The sequence below is a fragment of the Chiroxiphia lanceolata genome, chromosome 17 (assembly GCF_009829145.1).
Source record: "Chiroxiphia lanceolata isolate bChiLan1 chromosome 17, bChiLan1.pri, whole genome shotgun sequence".
Lineage (NCBI taxonomy): Eukaryota > Metazoa > Chordata > Aves > Passeriformes > Pipridae > Chiroxiphia > Chiroxiphia lanceolata.
Genome location: NC_045653.1, coordinates 54,837 through 78,000, shown reverse-complemented (window position 1 = coordinate 78,000; position 23,164 = coordinate 54,837). Strand labels below are relative to the sequence as shown.

The window sequence follows — 23,164 nt, the reverse complement described above, 5'->3', positions numbered from 1 at the left end:
CTTTCGTTTCCGGGGAGAGGGGCGCGCGCACGCGCGCGCAGGACCCGCACATGCGCAAAGCCGGCCGCGAGTCTCGCGCGCCCACGGGACCCCGCCCGCATCCCCGCGCGTGCCCGCTCAGCGCTCAGCGGCCGCACCGCTAGCGCGCGAGGGCGCGCACGCGCGTTCCCTCCGCCTGCCGCCCGCGCGCAGCAGCGCGTTAGCGCGGTGACGTCAACGCAGGCCCCGCCCCCCCATATAAAACCGGCGGCGGGCGGCGGGCGCCATTGTGGTGCGCCAGGCCCGGCCGAGGGGAGCGGGTTCGCTGCGCCTTCGCCCCTCGCGCCGCCAGCGCTCGCTCGCTCCCTCCCTCTCCCTGTCTCTCTCTCTCTTCCTCTCCCCTTCCTGTTCCTCTCCTTTCCTCCCCCTCCCACCCCGCCGCGGATATGCCGCGCGTCTACATAGGCCGCCTGAGTTACCATGTCCGGGAGAAGGACATCCAGCGCTTCTTCAGCGGCTACGGCCGCCTGCTCGAGGTCGACCTCAAAAACGGGTGAGCACCATCCGTCCATCCCTCCCGAGAGCCCAGGGCCGAGCCCGTCCATGTCGCGGCCGCTGCCGCGTGGCGCCGGCACAAGATGGCGGCGGGGATGGGGGGGCGGGGGGGCCACGACACCGACCCGGGGCAGCGTCACCGTTCCTCCGCCGCCGCCTGACTGGGCCCTTGTCCTACCCCCAGCTACGGCTTCGTGGAGTTCGAGGACTCCCGCGACGCCGACGATGCCGTGTACGAGCTGAACGGGAAGGATCTGTGTGGGGAGCGGGTGATCGTGGAACACGCCCGCGGACCCCGCCGCGACAGGGACGGCTACAGCTACAGCAGCCGCAGTGAGTCCGGGCCCGTCCCTCCCCGCGGGGCGAGGGGCGGCGGCGGGCAGGGGCAGGGCCGGGGGCGAGGGAGGCTCGGCTGGGACCGAGCCCCGGGGCTGGAGGGGTCGCTAGCGGGGGGTACCCGGCGCACCGCAAGGGCTGCAGCGTTTTCCCCGGCACCAGCGATGCGCTCTGGTATCCCGTAGCACTTCTGGCCGCGAAATCGGGGCCTTCTAGAAAGGGTTTGATCTGTTGGTTTGGAGGCTCCGGTATTGGGAGCGTTTAGATGTTACAGCGATGTTGCATCAGTAGTGTTAATATATAAATATGGTTGCGTAATTGGGGGAGAATCGCTCAGCTGTGAACTTTCATGTGAATGTTTCAGTTGGGTATATGGGAGGGGCGGGGGGAGGTTTTGGAGCAGGAATCTGTTGTGCTTAAGGGGTGGGTGTTGTAAATATTTCAATGCTCAGCTCACTCATGTAAGCTGCTTGAGTGAGCTCTGTAGAGTTTAACCGGCCTAGTACTGTAATAAAGAGTACTGAGGTTGATTTTTTAATAGTCTCTGGAAACGTGGTGTTGGGGGGGGGAGGGTTCTGTCTTTTTAAGAAAAAATCAAATGTATGTTGTTTTAAAATTGTTGCATGTTCAATTCAAACTTTTTAACAAGTCCTTGATGTTTCAATTTAAAAGTGACCAGTGGGGCTGAGGCTGTGTCCACTGAGGCTAAGATGACTGCCTTTCCTGGCCATGGCTTTTCCATACATTGTGTGACCCTTGCCCTATGACCCTTTGGCTGACCTTACCGGAAGCCATGACGACAGCAGCCTTTTGCCATTAGACGCAGGGTGATGGTGAGGATTCCAAGGGTTAGACAAAACTGGTTAAACTGAACTAGGTGACTGTTACCTTGCGTGTTTTGTGGCCAAACCACCACCAAAAACCTCATACTGTGATGTAAGTACTTAGTGTAACTAGTAAACGTTTTTGTAAAATGTAGAAATGCATGTAATCAGTTAAGTTTTATATTTTACAATGTTCTGTAAAATAAAACTTAGCAAGGTGAATCTAATAAGGAGCAGTCACTCTCTAACAGATCTTAGGAGCACAGACTTGTAGGATTTTAGTCTGTTTGATTTGCCATTAATGTAGATTATGGCAAAATTGCAAAGTTTGTTGGAGGCTTAGAGAAATAAAGTCCTACTCCAGTAAATATGACTGTTAAACTAACTTTTTCAGAACATTGACCTTTTGTCATGCTAGGGGACGATCTAACTTTGTTTCTTTGTACAATCAAGGTGGGGGTGGTGGCGGATATAGCAGTCGCAGACAATCAGGACGAGATAAATATGGACCACCCGTTCGTACAGAGTTCAGACTGATTGTTGAAAATCTTTCCAGTCGCTGTAGTTGGCAGGATTTGAAAGTACGTATTGGCGTTCTATTGTGGAGCCTGTTGTGACAAGCAGAAAGCAATAGCTTCCTTTAATAGCAATGTTGATATTGATAATGAATTAGAAGTAATTGAAAACTGTTTGTACGTGGATGTTTGCATGCACTAAGTGCTGCTTGCAGAGCCTCAGCCTGTGGTGTGTTCTCTAACTGTTCCTCTGCTCCCCGAAGGATTTCATGAGGCAGGCTGGGGAGGTGACCTATGCAGATGCTCACAAAGAACGTACGAATGAAGGAGTGATTGAATTCCGGTCATACTCAGACATGAAGCGTGCCCTGGATAAACTGGATGGCACAGAGATAAACGGCAGGAAGATCAGGCTCGTTGAAGACAAGCCACGCTCAAGCCATAGACGATCCTACTCTGGCAGCAGGTCAAGGTAACTCTCCAAACATGTCAGTCACTGGATCAAGACACTCAGAATGGGGATAGGTACCCTACCTGCAGTAGTAATCTTCAACTGATGCGATAGTTATGTTCAGCTGATAGTTTAGGAATAGGATGGGGCCTGAGAAGGTAGAAGGAATTATTTTATTCAATACAGCAAAGCCAGGTTTGAGCAGTTTTTTCACACAGGAAACCTCGGATATGATTAACTGATGGTACATTGAGTCTGGGTGGGTTAATAGTGTGTATTGGTGTGGCCATCCTTGCTCTTGAGAAGTTCTGTAGCAGCTTTTCTCTGTTAGATTATGCTACCAGATAGTGTAATGCATTAGATACATGTGGGAAGAGATTCTTCCCTGTAAGGGTGGTGAGGCACTGGCACAGGTTGCCCAGAGAAGCTGTGGCTGCCCTATCCCTAGAAGTGTTGGATGGTGCTTTAGCATCTGATCTTAGTGGAAGGGGTCCCTGCCCATGGCCGGGGATTGGAACCAGATGATCTTTGAGGTCCCTTGCATCCCAAGCCACACTGTGACTCTTCTAGATGATGCAGGACACACGAGGCACAGAAAAAGGGGCGAATTAAATTTTGAATGTTTGTAGGTCACGGTCCAGGAGACGATCTAGAAGCAGAAGTCGGAGAAGTCGGAGCAGCCGCAGCAGGTCCCGTAGCGTCTCCAAAAGCCGTTCGCGGTAAGTGCCACAGTGTTAACACTGTCAGTACAGGGACTGCTGCTCACTGACAGATATTTACAGACACTGTAAGTACACTTCAGGTCACACAGAATAAACTGTCTCTCTTTAAAAGATCTAAATCCAGGTCACGAAGCAAAGACCGCTCACGTTCCAGATCCAAAAGCAGGAAGTCCAGATCAAAGAGCAAATCGAAACCCAAGTCTGACAGGGGTTCACGCTCTCACAGCAGATCCAAGGAGAAGTCTGAGAAGTCTCGGTCCAGATCGAGGTCCAGGTCTCGCTCTCCCAAAGAAAATGGTAAAGGAGATGCTAAGTCTAAGTCCAGGTCAAGGAGCAGGTCTCGTTCCAATTCTCCGCAGCAGCAGCCATCTGCCAAGGCTCGTTCTGAGTCACCACCCAAAAGAGCTGCATCCAGGTCCCGCTCCAGGTCCCGTTCAAAGTCTCGCTCACGAAACAAGATCTAGTTCAAGGGATTAGAAACTAGAACTCTCATCTTGCACACTATTATGGAACATTTTACTACCTGTCAGGCCATTAGTGTTATGTTAGTACTTCAGAGGCTGTTTTTTCTCTTGCAGCTTGAATGGCCTAAGAATTAAGTCATGAGGCATAAAGGTTTAATTTGTATCCCAAATTTGGCAATATGAGATGGGATGGTGGTACAAAGCAGGGAAAGTCCCCTTTTGGTAGAAATTCAGCTTGAAGTTTTGATTTTATAGCAATTCTGCAGGAGTAACTTGAGTACTCTTAATGCAAAGTGGTTTTTATATTAAAAATAAACCTGATATAAACAGGCTGAAATCTGGGCTCTTTTGAAAGTATCCTTTTTTCTTATTTTTTTTTTCATTACATTAGAGCTATGGGTGTCATTAGCTTCATAGGTTTCAGAGTGCTGCCAAGGCAGGATTGCCTTGCTGGGCAGGTCACCACAGTCTCTGGTTTTATCAGAATTTTGGAAGCAGGCTGCAAATTATATGAACCAGTAACAGTAGTAGGAAGATTTTAGACCAGCAATAAACTCAAGTTGGAGGATTATGTTGTACCTTAACTTGCCAAAAGAACATTCAGCCCCCATACTGTGACTGTATTAAAAGGTAATAAGGGTACTCTGGAACCTGTATCCTACAGTATTGCTGAAAACCCCTTCATTTCAGACTTGAAAGAATTAAAGCTTTCTGATGTTTTTTGCTTGAATATCAAGTGTCATTGTTGTCATACACAGAGGTGTTTCTTGGCTGTGGTCCAAGTCACTAGTGTGTTGTATGGTTTGTCAGCCTCTAAATCTCTATGGATATGAAACCCAAGTAAGAAATCTGTCTTCCCACCCCTTTGACTCACTTACGTTAACGTTTTGCTTCAGACTAGAACTATAATCCTCTTGTGTGTAGGTCTGAACTTTATTGGAAATGTAATCTCTTGGAGCTAGAGTTCTAGTTTTAACAAAAGCTTTGCTAAACCACAGTTGCCAATTCACTTAAATTGTGGAATAGGACTCATCCCAAAAATTCCCCTTTATAGCTACAATGATTTTTGTAAGATGCAGTAGCAAACATTAGAACTGCCTTGTACTCTTTATACAACGTGTAGTTTGACTTGTATAAAATTAAATTGGTGACTCGAACTCTTGTGTTCATTGCAGTGTAATGGGATTCTTGTTCTACCTCGTGCTGGGGAAGTCACAATTTATTTTGCTGTTGTGAAGAAACTAGTTTAGTGAGAGACTTAGTAGCTCTTGAAATGCCCTTGACCTTGTACTTGAGACCACCATGAGCTCCTTCTGTCCCACTTAGTCACCTGCTCCTTTGTGCAGATGTGGCTGGGTGTGACAACTGCATCTCTGGTTCCAGTTCACACATCTGCCCAGAGGAATTGGGTCAGGCATGAGGCACATGTGAAGTCTGACTTGATGCCCATTTTTCTCTCCTGGAATTGCTTGATGATACAAAAAATTACCTTAAAATCAGTTTCTTGCCTTTTTTGATCGTCTCTAGAAAGCTGGACTTTCTTGCAGGTGAGTATCCATATTAGCACCAGAATGGAGGAGTGCAGTCACATTCCTGGAACCTGAAGTGAATCCATGTCTAGTGTTGCCATAAGGTCGGGTTACTGTTGCTTTTGCATGGTATACACTTCTCCGTGCTGTTTTATCTCAAGAATGGAAAAAAAAAACAACTGGACTTGAGCTGCCAGACTGAACCTTCCCTAGGATTGTTAATACAGCTATGGAGCCCTGACAGATACTTCTGGCATGGCTAACCAACACTTCTGAGTACTTGGTACTGCCAGTGTTGCTTGCAGACTCTGGGGCCTTAATTTGCGATAAGGAACTTTTGTTTTAAATTGAAGCTGTTTAGTGAAGGCGGTGCAATTTTTAGCTTACATGACTAGAAAAATTGTTTTGCAGTCTTGATCACTGCGGGTGGTACTCTGGCTTTGGATTTCAAACAGGAGGGGAGTACCAGGGGTTTCCTGCAGAATTCATACTGTGAGAAGCAGCTTAATGTAGACTTACAATGTAAGCTACACTTGAGGAAGTATTTCCCTCCCTTAAACCTACAAGTATTAAGCTGCCTTGGTTTTACTTACGCTGATCATGGAGTAGGTCAGACTTGAAGGAGAACTGCTCCTCTGTGTAAAACAGAGCTTCATGGAAAACTGTTCCACACTCCTCAAAAGAAGCATTGAGCTCAGAGCTCAGCAGATTGAAAGATACATGTGTGTATTTCCAGTATCTCTCTCTGTGGTAACAAGATGTTGACAATTACTTTTTTTTTGCACGCACATATACAAGTAAACCTTTGTTTCTAAAACTGACCCCCAGTGCAGACCTGAGGATATCTTTGCCTTGGAGTGGCTGTGGGCACCCCAGCCTTGGTCAGCACTGCAGAATGATGGCTCTTAACAACTACACTCAGCTTTCTGAGATGAGGTTGCTGTGACAATGGTCATGTTTGATTGAAGTCCTCTTTATGGATGAATTGCAGGGAGGGACCGGATTGGATTTAACCAGCTTACCTGAAACTCCTTTAAATATCAGTATTGTGTTACTGGAGCCACATTCGCTGTCTTCCTTGGCTGTGCAAAAGACAAACAGCCCCTTAGTGTGCAAAGGAAGCAGGGGTTCCTTGGCATGACTTGTGTCCTTTTGGATGTGTTTCCTCTGGAAAGCCAGTAGGATTTTCGTAGTGCCATATCCTGAGCCAGCACAGTTAAGTGAAAGGCTTGTCAAAATGCTGTAGAGAATTTGCCAGCAAAACCCAAACACCCTCAGCATTCCAGCTCTATCAACACAGATTTTTTGTAGGAGTGGAACACTCTGGGGCTAATGTGTGTTTGTGAGCACAAGCGGTATTATTCCTGACATCTCTTCTGGGTTTTAAAACTGGATTTTGATAAATTTCATAGAAGGGTAAAAGACTAGCAGACTTGTATGCTGGCTGCCTTTTGCTTTGTCTGCAGCAGTAGCAATACTCAAGGACAAAACCATCTGGAGTTGCTCATATCTCAGTTTTTAACCTGATCCTGGAGCCAGCTTTCTGGGGACATGCTTCAGGACTGGGCTCCCTGACTTTTTTTTTATTTCTAATTTTTTACATCAGCGTAAGTTTGTCCTTAAAAAGACAAAAGAGAAACATACCTTCTCATAAAATATGGGGGGCAAGATTGACAAAACCCTAGTGTCCTGTAGCAAATTGTGAAGGAGAAACCAACACTACTGTAAAAAAAAAAAAAAAAGACTTAGAAACTGGGGCTGTATTTGCAGTCTGGTCCTGGCCTTTTCTGGTATTTGAAAAAGCATCCCATCTTGTATTTTGGTTTTTGACATACATGAAGTTTCATCCTTTAATCTTAGAATCACAAACTGGTTTGAGTTGGAGGGACTTTAAAGATCATCTTGTTCCACTCCCCTGCTATGGGCAGGGGCATCTTCCATCCCCATCCAACCTGATCTTGGACACTTCCAGGGATGGAACATCCACAACCATTGTTCGATTCACTTTTTATTTGATTCTACATCATGAAGAGCATGGAACAGTATGTTGTCTTGCTCTAAGGAAGACCACAACTTCTTTGATTAACACTAAAGTGGCACCTTCCAATATCGTGCTTGGAGTAGAGCTGAGTGGCTGGAGTAGGTGACACTGCTTTTTTTCTACTATAACATTTCTACCTCTACATTTTGTGGGTTTAGAGTCCATTTACAGCTGGGAGATTACTCTCTCCCTAACCCAGATTGTAACTGCCTTTGGATGAGCAGTGGGGATGAGCATTTAAAACATGATTCTTTGATTTATTATTCACACATGGAATAACTTGAACTATTTCCAATTCCTACTTGAGTCTAGTTCAGGTTGGCACTGTAACGTCCACAAAGCAATTTCATACCATCAAAGAGAAAAAGCTGGGAAAGTAGGAACTTGGCTCAGGAAATCCCAACAAGCTGAGCTGCTGTTTGGAATGTCCTTGAAAGGTGGTGCAGATGTTATGACAGTTAAAGATGCATCATAAAGTTGTGGTTGAGGGTAGAGTTCGTGCTACACCATCAGCAGCTCTTTGCTGTGTCCTTGGCACTTTGTAAGGGCTGTTTAAGGTGAACAGGAACATGATACTTTGAAAGGTGAGAAGCAAAGCTAACACAAACCAAAAAGCTAACTAAAACTAACACACATTGCTGTGTATAGTGGCAGCAGTTCAGGCATTTTAACTATGTGTACTTGGAATCATAACAATCTCTGTCACACCGTGGTCAGCCCTTTTCCCCCTTTTTTTTTGTGGCAAAATGCAGGCTCTTAACTCTCATGGGTTCTTCACACATTATTATTTTGCCAAATGTGTGTAGATGCCAGAGGGGAAGTTTCAGCTGTTCCATAATCCAATTAAAAAATAGCAATAGATAAGCTGCTGTGAAGTGGCTCGTAAACTTCTGCCCTTTTAGCAATGTCTGTTACCGCCAGGGCTAAGTTGGATGCACATAGGTGTGTTTCTGTACAGGAAGGAATGGAGCACAGCAGCTGGTATGATCCGTACCACTGAAAAAATGCTGACCATAGGAAGATGTCTATAGCTCATGCATGACTCAGGATGTACTTCACAACAGCTTGTACTCCTACTCAAATTTTGGGCTTGAATCTGTGTGATTCTCTGACTCGAGGGCAATATCCTTTTCCTCTTATTCACAGAAGGCGAGTTCTGCAGGCTTGTCTAATTTAGAGTATCTACAATGCTCTTTTTACTCATTTTTAAAGCAAAAGCTTAAGTGTTACTCCAATGTTTTACGTTTGGGTAAGAACTGAGTACAGTGATTTCAGTCCAAAATACTGAAAATAGTGGAGGGAAAGATCTGCAGGTGACACCAGGATTGGAGGTGACTGGAAGATGCAGCCTGTGCTGTCATGTAGATGGAGTTGTAGGGGGAATTACTTATGTAATTTTTTTACTGGTGTGTGCAGCTCCTGGAACAGGATTATCCTGTACATGTGAATAAGAAGTTGGTGCTGTTAAGTCAGCAGGTGGTAAATAGATCACAGCTCACCTGCTTGGTGTGACCACAGCACACAGCTGCACTTGGGCAAGCTGCTGGGTGAAAGCAATGCTTCCCCTATAATTGAGTACAGTGCCAAATGCTTTCCCTGCACAGCGTTTGTGTTCCTGATTCTGCTTAGCATCAACACAAGAGGAAAATAATACAGCAGGTCGTGATCACAGTGGAGCAACAGGGATGCTGTACAATTAACCTGGGGGGTAATGGTGGGGTCCAACAGCATCTCCTGTTCTGCTCAACTCTGGTACAAGCACAGAGTAAGTGCTGACAGTAACTGGGGAGACACAAGAAAACTTCTGAGAGCGCCTCTCCACTTACCCACCTGGATCTATTTGCTGACAAATAAAATTAATTGGTCTGTGACTGAAAGTATAATCTACCATTTGCCACAATTTAGGTGTCACCTGTGTATGTGTGACAGCCCAGACCAGAACAGGTTTGTTCTCCATACACTACCTCACCCTGGAAAGCATGAAACTGAGGCACAGGATTGCAGTGACCTGTCCACTGGGAATAAAAGCTGTGGATGGCAGCAACTTCCTATTGCTTCATGTTTTATGAGGTCTCTATCAGGCTTTTGGGTGAAATGAGCTTGGGACATGACTGTGGCTGAGGACAGGAGTGACAGGCACTAGCACGTCTGGATGCTGCTATCCCATAAATAGCAGAATGCATGGGGATGAATCCTGACCAAACAAATCCTGGAGCAGCACAGCCCCTCTGCACTCTGCACACATTGGGTCTAGTGGGATTGATGGCATAGCGGAGTTGAATAATACAGGTCAGAATAAGTTAAATAAGAAAAGCATTATGAAGAGCTAAATTTAAGGAAACAAAAGTTCATAGAATCACAAGTAGAATAACTCAAGCTGGAAGGGACCCATAAGGACCGTTAAATCCAATACCAAACCCTGCTCCTGGTAGGACCACTTAGAACAAAACCATAGGACTACGAGCATTGTCCAGACAGCTCTGGCAGGCCTGTTACTTCCTTCCGGATTTGCAGGATCTATTGCTTTTTCAGAGTCTTTGACTTAATATTCTTAATTTATTAAAAATGTAGGATACAGAACTCAAGGTGACAAAGAACTGGCAGATACACTAAAACAGAGAGTGTGTTCCTGCAATCTCCAAAGGAAGGAGGAACACTCTGTGCCCCAGGTTCAGAACAGCCGGACCTGGACATTGGAGTGAGCAGGCAGCTGCCTCTCCCTAGCCCATCCAACATGCATCAAGGGCTGTTCTCAGCAGCTTATTGTACATTTTTGGCCTTTGTGCTTCCAGCCTTGCTTCCTTCCACTCATGCTTTCTTCAGGTAAGAGAGACAGACATTGTGTGTCTGAAGGCGCACACCTTGTGTGGCCACAGAATACCAAAGAGTGGGCAGGATAAGCTACTCTGAGTTTTGACAAGAGCCCTTTGGAAACACTACTGGGCATTGTGCCTATCCTGCATTTCCACTACAGAACTAATTCAAGTGATTCTTTTCAAGATCCAGGTATCTTGAGGATGTCAGGTTAATGTTCTCTGGTTACTCTTTGGGCCTGTGGTAGGAGAGCTGGGGAGGGCAGGCATCCCCCACATCGATGCCAATTAGGGCCTGGGGAACTGATTTGGTCTCAAGGGTCTCTGGGCTGCTGAGGAGAACATGTTCCCATTGGTGATGTCCAATTGCTATCTGAGGGGCATTTGGTTAATCACAGAATCTTAGAAGGGTTTGGGTTGGAAGAGACCTTACAGACCAGGTTGCTCCAAACCCCGTCCAACCCAGCCTTGGACACTTCCAGGGATGGAGCAGCTACAGCTTCTCCGGGCAACCTGTGCCAGGGCCTCACTACCCTCACAGGGAAGAATTTCTTCCCAATATCCCATCTAACCCTTCCCTCTGGCAGTGGGAAGCCATTCCCCCTTGTCCTGTCCCTCCAGGCCCTTGTCCAAAGTCCCTCTCGAGCTCTCTTGGAACTCTTTTAGACACTGGAAGGTGCTCTAAGGTCTCCCAGAGCCTTCTCTAGGCTGAAGACCTCCAGCTTTCTCCCAACCTTCGTTTCCATAGACGAAGGGCTTCAATCCAAGCAGCACCTTGTTGCTCTCAGCCCCCTGTCCCGTCTAACAGCGTTGCCATGACGACTCCCCCCCTTTCCCCGCATCCCCCCGAAAAGCTGCGGCGGGGCCGAGCACGGCCCTGCGGATGCGGCCCCGCGCGTTTCCACGGCGACGGCGCGGGTTGAGCCGCCCCCTCCCCGCGCTCCCCGCGCACACTCGGACCGGCCCCGCGCCCCTCCCGCTCCGCGCCCCCCGCACCCCGGGCCAGGCCGGGCCGGGCAGCGCCGCCGGGGCTCGGAGCAGCGTCCGGCCGGGGGCAGGTAAGAAGCGCGACCGGGCACCGCCGGCCCGGGCTCGCTGCATCCCCGCCCGGCATCGCCGCATCCCGGTTCCCGCACGGGCGAGGCCCCGGCCGGGAGAGCGGGCCCGGGGACGGCGGGGATGGACGCTCCGGCATCCTCTGTGCCCGCGGCGGCGGGGTGGAGCGGCGCGGAGGGGCCGGAGCTGGACCGTGACACCGTGTGCAGCCCAGGGCCGCCGCCCCCGGGGTATCTCACAGGAACATTACCGTGCTTATCTCCCCGGACCAGGCTCGGGTCCCGCCGGGTGCCTGCGCCCTGCTTGGGCTGCAGCTGCGAGGCGCTGCCCAGCCCTCTCCACAGAAAACAGGGAACCGCACTGGGCTTCCCTGGCTTTCCCAAGGGATCCTCTCTGGGACACACGGAGGTTGGAAACCCCTTTCAGTCTGGACGCTTGACCATGTTGCTTCAGGTGTTTCTCAAACACTGTGAGCTGGTGCTGTCCTGGAGCCTGGAGGTGACACCGCTGCAGCCCTGGATAGGGTCCTGCAGTGTGGAGGGCTTAGGTTCAGCCTGGCAGGCAGTGCATAGCCCAGGCTATGGAGACAGTGCTCCTCGTGGGCTAGGAAAAGGTTGTGGATTTATTTCTTTACTAGTTATAAAAGAAGATAAAAGATGAGACATTTAGAAATATTTCAGGATCAGGTATCCATCATCTTTTGATGTTTCTGCGTACTTATAAGTGTAACTTGTGGAAGAATATCCCTAACTATTGCAGGGCTGGATGCTGCAGCAGAGCTGGTGCTATCAGGGGGCAGTGGAAGGTAGGTGTGTGGGTGTCCCTGTTGTGCCTCTCAGGGGTGGCTGGGCCAGGGGTTTGCACCCAGCTGGAGCTGCCCAGGCTTCATGCTGCCTTCTGGCCTCAGTGTTGAGCTTGGATGGTGTCACCCTGAGCCCCTTGGAGTGGCACAGGAGATCACTGTAACTGCTCATTCTCCCCACCTGTGGCTCTGCGTGGATCCACAGGAATCCTGGTGGCGGTGACACTCCTGGGACAGCAGGTGAAAACTCAGCCCGAGTGGCTCTGCTTTGTCAGCTGTGTCTGAAGCTAAAGCTTACTGCTTTATTGCCCTTCTCCCTCTGATCTCCATTTTCACAGAATCTTTACTATTTTGAAATGTGCAGCATGATTGGGCTTTTACTGTGCAGAAGAACATTTCATCCGGTTTTGAGATGTTGATAAATTCCACAGCCCATTCCAAACCCCACCATGCTGCAGCAGAACACAGGAGCAGTACTTTGTGCCCCTGGTTTGTTCCAGAGGAGACGTAGCCTCCTGGCTTTGAAGTAGCAGTCAGATTGGGAAGGGAAGAGGTAGGATTGTCTTTCTCCACTGGGACACCTGCCTGTGCCAAGGGTGTTCCTGAGTTTACCTGTGTGTATATAAAGCAAATACTTTCTACAGTGCTGTTAACCTCCTAAACACCTGCCCTGGGCAATACCAGAAGACAGGGGAAGATCCAAGGGAACAGCTCCCAGCCTAGCTGGTCTCTGCAGTGCTTGCATGTTTAGCGTGATCTCAGCTGGTGGTCTTTCTTAAAGGCTCAATTTTGCCACTGGAGGTAATTAATAATCATACCTCAGCTGATGGTAAGGATGGGAAAGTTCTCTGCTATGACTGAGGAGATTTCTGAAAAAAATTCACAGAATCACAGGCTGGGTGAGGTTGGAGGCACTTCTGGAGGTCACCTTGCCCAGTCCCTGCTCCCTCAGGGCCACCCAGAGCCGGCTGCCCAGGATGTGCCCAGGCAGCTTTTGAGTCTCTCCACAGATGGAGACTCCACCACCTCCCCGAGCACCTGCACCAGTGCTCAGCCACCCTCGCAGTGGAAAAGTGTGTCCTGATGCTCAGAGGGCCCCTCCTGTGTGTCAGTGTGTGCCCATGGCCCCTGGGTCTGTTCCTGGGCACTGCTGAGCAGAGCCTGGCCCCGTCCTTTCTGCACCCTCCCTCCAGGTATTTATCCACACAGATGAGATCCCCTGAGCCTGCTCTGCTCCGGGCTGGGCAGTCCCAGCTCTCTCAGCCTCTCCTCATGGCAGAGATGCTCCAGTCCCTCCATCACCTTCATGGCCCTGTGCTGGACTCTCTCCAGTCTGTCCCAGTCTCTTGTACTGGGCAGCCCAGCTCTGGGCCCAGCACTCCGGGGGTGGCCTCAGCAGTGCAGAGCAGAGGGGAAGGGTCCCCAGCCTCCAGCAGCTGTGACACTGCTCCCACTGCAGTCCAGTACACTATCCTCCTCCTTTGCTGCAGGAGCACATTGCTGGCTCATAGGCATCCTGTATCCCCCAGGATTCCCATGGCCTTTCCTGCCAGCTGACTCCCAGCATGTACCAGTGCAGGCTTCAGAAGTATTTAAAAATTCAAGAAACCACAAAGCCAATGCATGTTAATATTGTTTGAATTATTATTATTTTAAGCCAATCTTGTGATGAAAAGAAACACCTCTTTTGAGCAGATTGTGCTTTATAAGGCACTGACGGGGCTGTGCAGCAGCTCTATGCTGGAAGATGCTTTTCTTCATGCTCCTCTATGGCCCGTTGCATGTAGCGTCTCCCTCCTCTCCAAACAGTGGATCATTCCCTGGCTTTGACATGGTTTTGGGAGAGGGTGGGTGTGGGACCGTGGCAGAGCTGGAGGCTCGTGTGTGCATGTGTTACTCACGTGTATAGCAGCCATAGAAGTCCTTTCCAAGCCCCTGGGTTGCTTGCCCAATGTCCTTGGCTGTCCCTCAGCAGAAGGCAGAAGGGGTGGGTGTGTGGAGACCTTGTGGAATGAATGGCTGGCTGGCTGGGGTGTGGGGCTCACCTGCACCCTCTGTAACACGTGGAGTTACACCCAGTACAAGATAAAATGGAGAATTTGGGGACTCACTGTTAAGGCCAAAATAGCTGTAGCTCCACAGTTACTCTTTAAAAGTTGACTGGTGGGATTTTGAAGACTGCAAAGTGTTGGCCTGATCCGGTCTTGTCCAGGTGAGCAGAGTTTTATCAGACGTCAATGCGGCATGTGTAAGCCAAAAGCTTTTTAAGATCCCAGATTAATTAATTAATTAATTAATTAATTAAATAGGTAGATAGATAGATAAATAAAGCTTTTGTTCATTGTCTAGAGCAGCCAGCAGAAAGAGTTATAGAATATCCTGAGCACAAGGATCATCGAGTTGAACCTCTGGCCCTGCACAGGACTCCCCAACAATCCCACCATGTCCCTGAGAGTGTTGTCCAAACACTCCTTGAGCTTTGGAAGCCTTGGGGCTGTGACCACTGCCCTGGAGAGCCTGTTTCAGTGCCCGACCACCTAGGGGCAAATTAGGAAAGGGGAAGAATCTTTTCCTGATATCCAAGGGAACATGTTAGTTTGGTTTGCTAATTATTGTGCTAATTTGCAGGATTCCATCCCGGTAGGTTTTCAAGACTGGGCTGGATAAAGCCCTGAACAACCTGGTCTGATCACATAGCTGACCCTGCTGGGAGCAGAAGCTTGAATTAGAGACCTCCTCTGGTTCCTGAATTACCCTGTGGTAATATAGGTCATTCCAGGACTTGCAGCAGATCTCTTGAAGTGATCTCTGGGGCAGTGGTACCTGCCTGTGCTCTAGCTCCAAGGGCTGAAGCCACCAGACTTGTCTCAGCTGTGGGCAACCTCTCCATGACACTTTTTCTGCTCTCAGGAGCAGATGTGTGCCAGTGCCTTTCTCCTTCTGTGACAATGATGCTAAGACAGATCATAGCTGTGGGTGATCCCCCGTACAGATGCTTGTTCTTTTCTCCCTTTTTCCATATGTAGTGTTCCTGACCTGGGATGCTTCAGTTTGGGCTTCCAGAGATTTTTATATCAGGCTTTAAAAACCATGAGCTGCAAACAATATCTCCAATCCTGATTCACATTCCTGCAGGTGGGGATGGAGCTCTGCAGCCCAGCCGTCGTGTCATGCCCACACCTGACCTACCAGCAAGGGTCTAGTGCTCTGGCCAGAGGTGCCGGGGAAAGCATGGACACCACTGCTGAGGGACAGATAAGAGGAACAGGCAGGACAGTTTGTGGTAGAATGATTAAGGTTGGAGAACACCTCTAAGATCACTGAGTCCAACTGTAGAGCAGTTGGATGGGCTTGTCTGCCTCCCTCAGGCCGCTTGGAGGGCTCTTGACCCTCTGAGCTGGGATGCCCAGCCGTGGTGCAGTGCTGGGACTTGCCCTTTGGTGCAGTGAGGCCTTTTCCAGGAGGTTGTTGGAGGATGGATTGTCTGTAGTTTAAGTCCTAAATCTCCGTTGTTTAGTTCTTCCAGTTTAAGGCATAGCACCCAATCTATAATCCAGATTCATTCTGTTCATTCATATGCCAAACTCATAAGGCCTGGGAGAACCAGTCCTGACAGCGTTGGTACCAGGTCCACAAGGGTTTGGAGAGTGTTGAAAACATGATGATTACTGCAGGGCACTTCCTGTACGAGTATTTGCTATTGTGTCATAGGTTTCTGGATGGAGATGAGTTGGAGCATTGTCCAGTCTGAGCACTGGATCTAATTATTTTTCTTCCTTTCTAGGCATTTCTGGTACCAATTTCTGTTTAAGTTAAAAAAAACCAACCAACAGCTCACACAAAATGAGGAGTTGTCCTTGAAACTTTTAACTCAAGTGATGAATAAAGGATTGATTGGATTTGAGCGCCTAAGAAAGCAGATAGATTCCTAGTGGGTATTAGGAAGCACCAGAACAGGTTGGCTGCCAAATTCGTTTTGGCTTTCAGTTGGAATCTGGTGTCCAGCTGAGTTGCTCAGTTTCTTCAGGTCTTCTGACACTTAACAGTGCTTTCCTGTGCCAGAAGGGCCTGGAAGGTCTATGCTGTCTGTCAGCTGAGCATCAGGTGTTTGTGGTCACAAACCTGACAGCACTGGGAGAGAGAAGACGAAGTAGATCTTCCCCTCATGTGAGCGTACCATCCACTCTTTACCCTCCGGTTGTGACACCTTTATCCTCATGTCTCAGGTTTTAAAATTCCAGACTTAACCCCACGTCAGCAAAGTGATTATCTTGTTTCCCTTTCAAAATGAAATTGCATCAAAAGGAACCAAGAAATGACCATGGTCCCCTCTGTAGCCCTCTGTAGCCTCATAGCAGCCCTTGCCTCCATCCTGGCAACAAGGGCTTTGAAGAAGGTGTGGGAAACAGGGCAGGTCCAAAATCCTTCCCTCACTCAGCATCCTCAGACTTCAGGAGTCTCTAGGACACCTGGGCCATCATTTTCAGTAGGCATGGAGAGGTCTGACTTTCCTGAGCACATCTGGGGATGCTGCTGGGTTTTTGCCTGACCACGCATGTCCGTTGCATTGTTCACTAGGGCAGCCCCGAGAGCCCTCCCTCGCCGGGGTGCCCTGGGCACCAGGAGGCAACACTGCCCCTCTCTTGGGCTTGCAGGCAGGCCCTGGTCTGGGGACATCCTGGTGCAGGTACCATCCTGCCAGCTGGGACACAGCAGGGCCAGCTGCTCCCCAGGGACAGGGAACCAAGGAAAGCAGCTGGAGGGGCACTGGTGCCATGTCCCTTGGAGCTCAGGCAAGGCCTGAGATCAAGCCAGGATTCCAGCCAGGAGGTCAGTCCCACTGCTACCAGACCTGCTGGAGACTGCGCTGCTGCAACTTGGGAGTCCCTGGGCCCATGGGTGGGGGTCCCAGGAGAGGCTGATCACAGCCAGTAAGACTCAATAGTGCCCTCAGGGCCTTGACACTTTGCCCACTCCTTGAAATTCATGTCTTAAGAGGTCGAACATCACCAGTCCTGTGAGAAACTGCATGCAGAAGGCATCAAGTTCCCCTGACTCGCCCCTGTTCCCCCCATCAAATCCTGGCACTTGTGAAATTCTTTCTTGCAGGCAGTTAAAAGATCAAGGGTGACGCTCCAACAGGAGAGCTGGAAGGGAAACTTCATGGACCTCTGCCTGCTCCAGGGTAGCATTTGCCAGCCCTCAGTCACAGTCTGCATTGGAGTAGTGTAGGCACCTGGAGGAGCCGGGAGCATCTTGTGGACCTGCCGTCCTCATACCATCTTATGGTGGTGCCAGGTAAGAAGAAACCCTTGGCATTTGCAGGGTCTGAGGTGGGATCTCACAACAGGGGCTTTACGGGGTCATGTTGATACCAGCTGTGACCTTCGTGTTGTTCTGTGTTGGGTCGCATGGACCTTTAATACACCTTGAAGGGATTTCTGCTGGGAGATGGTGGAAAGGGAGAGACCTATCTCTGCAGTCACTTTCTCACTCCTTTGTTGTGTTTGTACTGGTACCCAACTTGATTGCTTTCCTGCAGTGCCTCGCTCTGTGCCCAGGCAAGGTGATGGACAGCAGGGCAGAGATGGAGGTGGTGAGGAGCACGAAGGGCAATGCTGCTGGGGAGGTCAGCGTCCATGTGGTCACCACCGAGAGCACTGTGCAGAGCACCCACCTGCCAACCACTGCCTTCATCATACCAGGTATGTGGAACAGTCCTCTCCAACTGGTGTCTCCCCAGCCTTCTCCCCACGCACTGATACCTCACACTCTTTGTGTGTCTGTGCTCCTCCCAAATCTTGGGAGGCAAAGCCATGCTGCTGTTGCCATTTTAAAGGTTCTCTGTGGCTATTCCACATCACTTGGATGGTTTGTGGTCAATCAAAACTTCCTGAGTTTTAAGCCAAAGCCCTGATATCTGGAGCCCTGTGCCAGGGCAGCACAATGTGCTGGGTCCCTGCTCTGCAGGGCTGTGGGCTCCTGGGCTGCTGCAATATCACAGAATCACAGAATACCTCAAGCTGGAAGGGACCCATAAGGATCAATCCAACTCCCTTGTCCGGGCTGGACCACCTAGAACTAAACCATAAGGCTGTTGTCCACTGGCAACAGTGGAGACGGACGCTACCTGAGCTCTGGCAGCCTTGCTGCTGTGACCACTTCCCTGGTGAGCCTGTTCCAGGGATCAACCACTCTCTGGGTGAGGAACCTTTTCCTAATATCCCATCTGAACTTTCCATAATGCACCTGCATTCCATCTCCTTGTTTCCCATCACTGGCCCCAGAGAGAGGAGCTCAGCCCCTGCCTGCACTGCCCCCCTGTGAGGAGGGTGCAGACTGCGACGGGGTCACCCCTCGGCTTCTCTTCTCTGAACTCAATGGGCCAAGTGGCCTCAGCTGCTCCTCCTAAGTCCTGCCCTCAAACCCTTTCCCTATCCTGGCCCCCCTCCTCTGGGCACACTCGAGCCCTCTGATGTTCTTCATGTGCTGAGGTGCCCAAACTGCCCCCAGGACTTGAGGTGAAGCTGCCTCAGAGCAGAGCAGAGCGGGACAGACCCCCCTCATCCACCCAGCAATGCTGGGCCTGATGCCCCCCAGGACAGGGCTGGCCCTTGGGTCTGCCACGGCACTGCTAGCTCCCACTGGGGCTCATCCCCCTGTTCCTACATATAACTGGATTACCCCATCCCAGGTGCAGAATCCAGCTGTTACTCTTGTTAGATTTCATACACTTTTTGATTGCCCAGATCTCTGGTCCATCCAGTTGTCTCTGTTAGGCCTCTCAACCCTTGAGCAAGTCCACAGCTCCTCCTAACTTAGTGTCATCAATAAACTTACTTAATGTACATTTGATTCCTGCATACACGTAATTTATAAAAACATTAAAGAGTACCGGCCCTAAACCAGTGCCCTGGGGAACCCCACTGGTGATGGCCACCAGCCTGTAAGTTTTGAGCCCAACCATCAGCCAATTGTTCACCCAACATATGATGGACTAGTTGAGCTCTGTGCTGGACGCTTTGTCCAGAAGGATACTGTGAGAGACAGTATCAAAAGCTTTGCTAAAATACTAAAAACCCACATCTATTGGCTTTCTCCTTGGTCGGCTTGTGAACCTGTGTTGGCTGTGACTGACAACTGTTGCCTCTCCAGTGTTTTCCAGTAACTCCGAGAATAACCTTCTCCATAGTTTTATCAGCCACTGTAGTGAGACTGACAGGCCTGTAATTTCCAGGGTCGTCCTTCTTACCCTTCTTGAAAATTGGGACCATTTTCAGCCCAGCTGACAGGTGTCTTTTAGGAGGTATGTGAGCAAAGCATGGATGTGTGTTAGATGAGATCAGGGGTGTTCTTCAGAAGCAGATCTTCCAGGTTTTCCTGCTGCTGGTGCCTCAGTTCTCACTGCAGTGAGACCCTGATCTACACAGCGTGTTCCTTTGAAATGTAACTAAACTGGAAGTTTTAAACTGAAGTTGCGGTCCAGGAGCTCACCAGGACATTCCTGCTACATCAGAGCATTCTGGTCACGAAAAGAGGCCGAGATCAAGCTGAAGTAGAACCCCTTGAATGTGGATAGTGTTGGTGCCACCCCCCACCATAAGCCATTGCTGGCTGCAGATTTTTTGGGTTACTCTGACTGCTTGTGGCCCACAGCACAGCCCTCGGCTGGGAGACCATGTCCTCTGTGATTTTGTGCTTCCTTTGAGCCTTGTTTGCACTAGCAAAGTGTTCTGTGTATGCCTCTGGTTGTTTGTCTCCTTTCTTCCCTTCTCAAGCAAATGCCACTACCATCAGCCTTCCCACGAGCACCTTAGAAATCCAGCGATTCCCCCGGGAACCACAGAGAAGCACAGGGGCCGAGAGGCCAGAGAGGGGAACAGGGAATGAGCCGATCACAGCTACTGTCATTCCCCAGATCAGTGGGGTGCAGACTTGCAGCACAGTCCGTGTGCTGGAGTGGAAAGATGGGGTAGCTACTTTGCCTGGGAGTAACCTGCGGGTAAGTTCAGCCCTGGGCCACTGTGTTTGTCCCCTCTGCCACTCCCTGCAGCTCCTTGACCTTGTAAGTCCCCCAGCCTGTGCCAGGTGGGCACCACCAGGATGGGACGTGGCCCCTGACAGTACCTGCACCCCTGCTGGAGGATCCCTCAGCTATTCGGGCTCTTCTTGTGCCCCATCCCTATGCCCCTCCTATCCTGGGAGCTTAGCAGAGCTCGCACATGGTGCCTGGGGGCTGCAGCAGGTCTTCACAGGGAGGCACAGTGGTGCTACGTGCTATGCAGGACATCTTTCCTTTCCAAGCTGTGCCATGGAGCTGGCTCTCATCCAGCTCCTGCACTCACCTTGGGAGCAGCACTCAGCAGGCAGAGGGTGCCTTCAGGGATACCCCTCAGTGCATGGCATAGCTTGCGGAAAATGCACCCATTTCTCAGCTGCTTCTCAGCCTCAGGGCACCGCATCCTCCAGTCATCCACCTGCCAGCTCCAGCCATCCTGCAGCTATTCTGCCAGCTGGTCACCCGAGTGCCCACAGTGTGTCCAGCACAGGCTGCAGGCAGGGGCACCATCACAGGAGACTGGGGTGCTGTACTCATCCCTGTCCTCGAAGAGCTGTCCTCTTGTTGGACACACTAATGACCAAACCATGTCCCTCATTCTCAGAGCTCAGCTGCACCCACAAGCTATCGAGTTACATTTCTGTTCTCCTTGTTAACTCTTTCTTCTTTGTTTTTTGGTTCAACGATATAGTTTCGAATAAATGAGTATGGGACACTGAAGGTGGTGAGTGCTGATAAGATACCTCCAGTGGAAGCCCTAAAGGAGGGTCACACAGAGAAAGATGGGGACTCAGAGGTGGCACCCACCAGCAGAGACAATCCTACTGTGGCTAATGGTAAGGGTACCGTGGTGGCACTTGAGGGGTGGGTACCACCATCCAGCACATGCTGTCTGCTGTGGTCCCTGAGTGAGGCAAATGTCTCCTGCTTCTGCTCTCCTTCCTTTGCTACACCTCGTGCCTCACTGCTGCTCCTCTCCCCTCCCAGATGTGCCGGAGCAGAGCAAGCTGCCCACAGCAGAAAGCATGTGCCACTGCGATACCTGTGGCCGGAGACACGTGTGGGATGGGGCCCGGGAAGGCAGGGGCTTCTGCAGCGAGCACTGTCACCAGCAGTTCAAAGAGAGGTAAAGGAAGGGGAGTCTGCGCCATGCAGAGCCATATCCATCCATCTGCCCTCCCTCCCTTGGGCCATGTGCTCCAGCAAGAGATGTGAGCACATCTACCTCTAGGGGATCCCTCTTGTTCCCCTCATTCCTGTAGGCAGAGTGCCCTGGCTGCGGAGTGAGGGGATGAAGACTTGTAGCAGGGGAAGCATGCAGGAAGCACAGGAGCCAGATTTTCTCCTGGCCAATTTGTGGCCTCATAAACACGTATCTGCTGGAGCACGGCTGCTGCAGGAGCTTGCTGCAGTGGGTGCTTCCAGGCTGAGCAGCAGTGGGAGGCATGGGTCACGGGGGCATTCCCAGCCACTCTGCTGACCAATGTGTGACTCCTGGGACTCGATTTCCAGCATCTCGGTGTGATTCTGGTGCAGCTTAGAGCCTTGTTACAAAACTAGACCCCTTTTGATCCATCCCTGTGTTCAGACTGATTTCTGACACCCAAGTGTGTGAGGATAACTGTGACCCGTCCCTGGTTCTAACTCTTGCTAACTTGTGTGCTGAGGAGCGCGTACATTAGTCAGGAGAGCATGTATGAGTAAGAAATGGGTGGACAGTGATTCTCCAGCAGCCCCTACCTTACCAATACCCCAACCAGTGTCACATGCTATGCGACAGTGCTTTACCCTCCCTTCCTCTGTGCAGGTCCGTCATCGTGGAAAACTCTGCTAGCAGCACCAATGCCACCGAAATCCTCAAGCCGGTGAAGAAAAGAAAGAGGAAGGACTATCAGAGCCCTTCAGAGGAAGAATATGAATCTGAGCAAATGGTAGGATGAGGGCAGGGAGGGCGTGTGTGCAGATATGCCAATGTCAAGGGGGGGCCATAGGCCACCCCATGTGCACTGTGAGTGTGCACAGTTCTCATCAATACTTTTTGGGGTGTGTCAGCTGTAGGTAAAGGGGTAACCCACTGGCTCTTAAGGCCCAAAAGACTTGAATGTATGGAGCATCAGGGCTTCTAACACTGGGCTGGCTGTTTGGCTTGTCTACCATGGGCTGGACAGTGCTAGACATGTCCAGGCTGGGCTGTAGCTATCGAGCACTCTTACCTGCTCTTTTGAGTCTGGACCACCAAAGCAAGCGTTGAAGTAAAGGATTGTCTGTCTGTGTGCTGTGTGTCCTGGAAAGGAGAGACTTTGACAAGGCGAGGAAGGTCTGCTTGCCAGCCCTGACTATAGCGGGTCCATTCCAGGTGTGATTGTTACCACTGAGCACCAAAATCCCCATCATCAGATTCTCTTGCAGCCTATTTCTGGACCTAGCATTGGTCAAATCAGGGACATCATGGAGGCACAGTAAGGCCCTTGGCACTGGTGTGAGGGGACAACACGCAGCCTAAATCTCTGTGCAGACCTGGGTTTTTGTTTTGTCTGTTCTCATGTCCAGGAGGAAAAGCAGGAAGAGAGGAAAAACTCTGTGGGAGATTCTGCTATGAGCAATCTGGAGGCTGAGGCGTGGAATGGGAGCCAGCACGGTATGGAGGGCCAGACGGGCGGTGGGGTCAGCGCTCCCACCATGGCTGGGGGATACCGCTGTGGGTCTAGACCATTTTGGTGCTCCAGCAGAGTCAAACACCCAGTGCAATGCACTGGTACATGTTCCTGAAGGCTTGTGAGCTCCTCTGCTTGCTTGATCCTGCTCTGTCTGTCTCTTTCCATTTCTCTCCTTTCCTCTCTCTCTCTCCATGGGAAGGGTGCACCCCTACAGATATGGCTATGTCGGCTTCAGGCGCTGGCCGGTGATGTACTGTCCCTCCCCTCAGGAGCTAAATTTGTTCCTGGCTCGTGGATACCATGATGTTGGCTCCCAGAGACACTATGCTGAGCAATAAGAGGACTCTGCACCATGTGTGGC

At 50.3% G+C, this 23,164-nt stretch overlaps 2 protein-coding genes across 5 annotated transcripts in view; both read left to right on the top strand.

Annotated features, from left to right (window-relative positions):
- The first annotated feature begins 243 nt into the window (after positions 1–243).
- Positions 244–5,000, top strand: SRSF6 (serine and arginine rich splicing factor 6). The gene is made up of 6 exons (XM_032704926.1): positions 244–532; positions 719–867; positions 2,148–2,275; positions 2,473–2,681; positions 3,290–3,379; positions 3,495–5,000. Exons 1-6 carry the CDS (start codon positions 426–428, stop codon positions 3,844–3,846), a joined length of 1,035 nt encoding a protein of 344 aa, XP_032560817.1. The 5' UTR covers positions 244–425; the 3' UTR covers positions 3,847–5,000.
- Positions 5,001–11,204: 6,204 nt separating this feature from the next.
- Positions 11,205–23,164, top strand: part of L3MBTL1 (L3MBTL histone methyl-lysine binding protein 1) — a 34,999-nt gene continuing 23,039 nt past the window's right edge. For 2 of the 4 annotated variants that reach the window (XM_032704665.1, XM_032704662.1), the window contains exons 1-6: positions 17,619–17,792; positions 19,866–20,089; positions 20,838–20,982; positions 21,134–21,272; positions 21,954–22,077; positions 22,697–22,784. In XM_032704665.1, coding sequence (XP_032560556.1) covers positions 17,657–17,792; positions 19,866–20,089; positions 20,838–20,982; positions 21,134–21,272; positions 21,954–22,077; positions 22,697–22,784 — 856 coding nt within the window. In that variant the 5' untranslated portion in view covers positions 17,619–17,656. Of the gene's footprint in view, positions 11,288–17,196; positions 17,386–17,618; positions 17,793–19,865; positions 20,090–20,837; positions 20,983–21,133; positions 21,273–21,953; positions 22,078–22,696; positions 22,785–23,164 lie in introns of those variants that run through there. The other 2 variants (XM_032704666.1, XM_032704664.1) reach the window with 2 other exon arrangements.

Coding starts and splice junctions, on each gene's coding strand:
- SRSF6 (XM_032704926.1), top strand. CDS start 426: ATGCCGCGCGTCTACATAGGCCGCCTGAGTTACCATGTCCGGGAGAAG. Junction 2,276..2,472: donor GTAGTTGGCAGGATTTGAAA/GTACGTATTGGC, acceptor TGCTCCCCGAAG/GATTTCATGAGGCAGGCTGG. Junction 2,682..3,289: donor TACTCTGGCAGCAGGTCAAG/GTAACTCTCCAA, acceptor GAATGTTTGTAG/GTCACGGTCCAGGAGACGAT.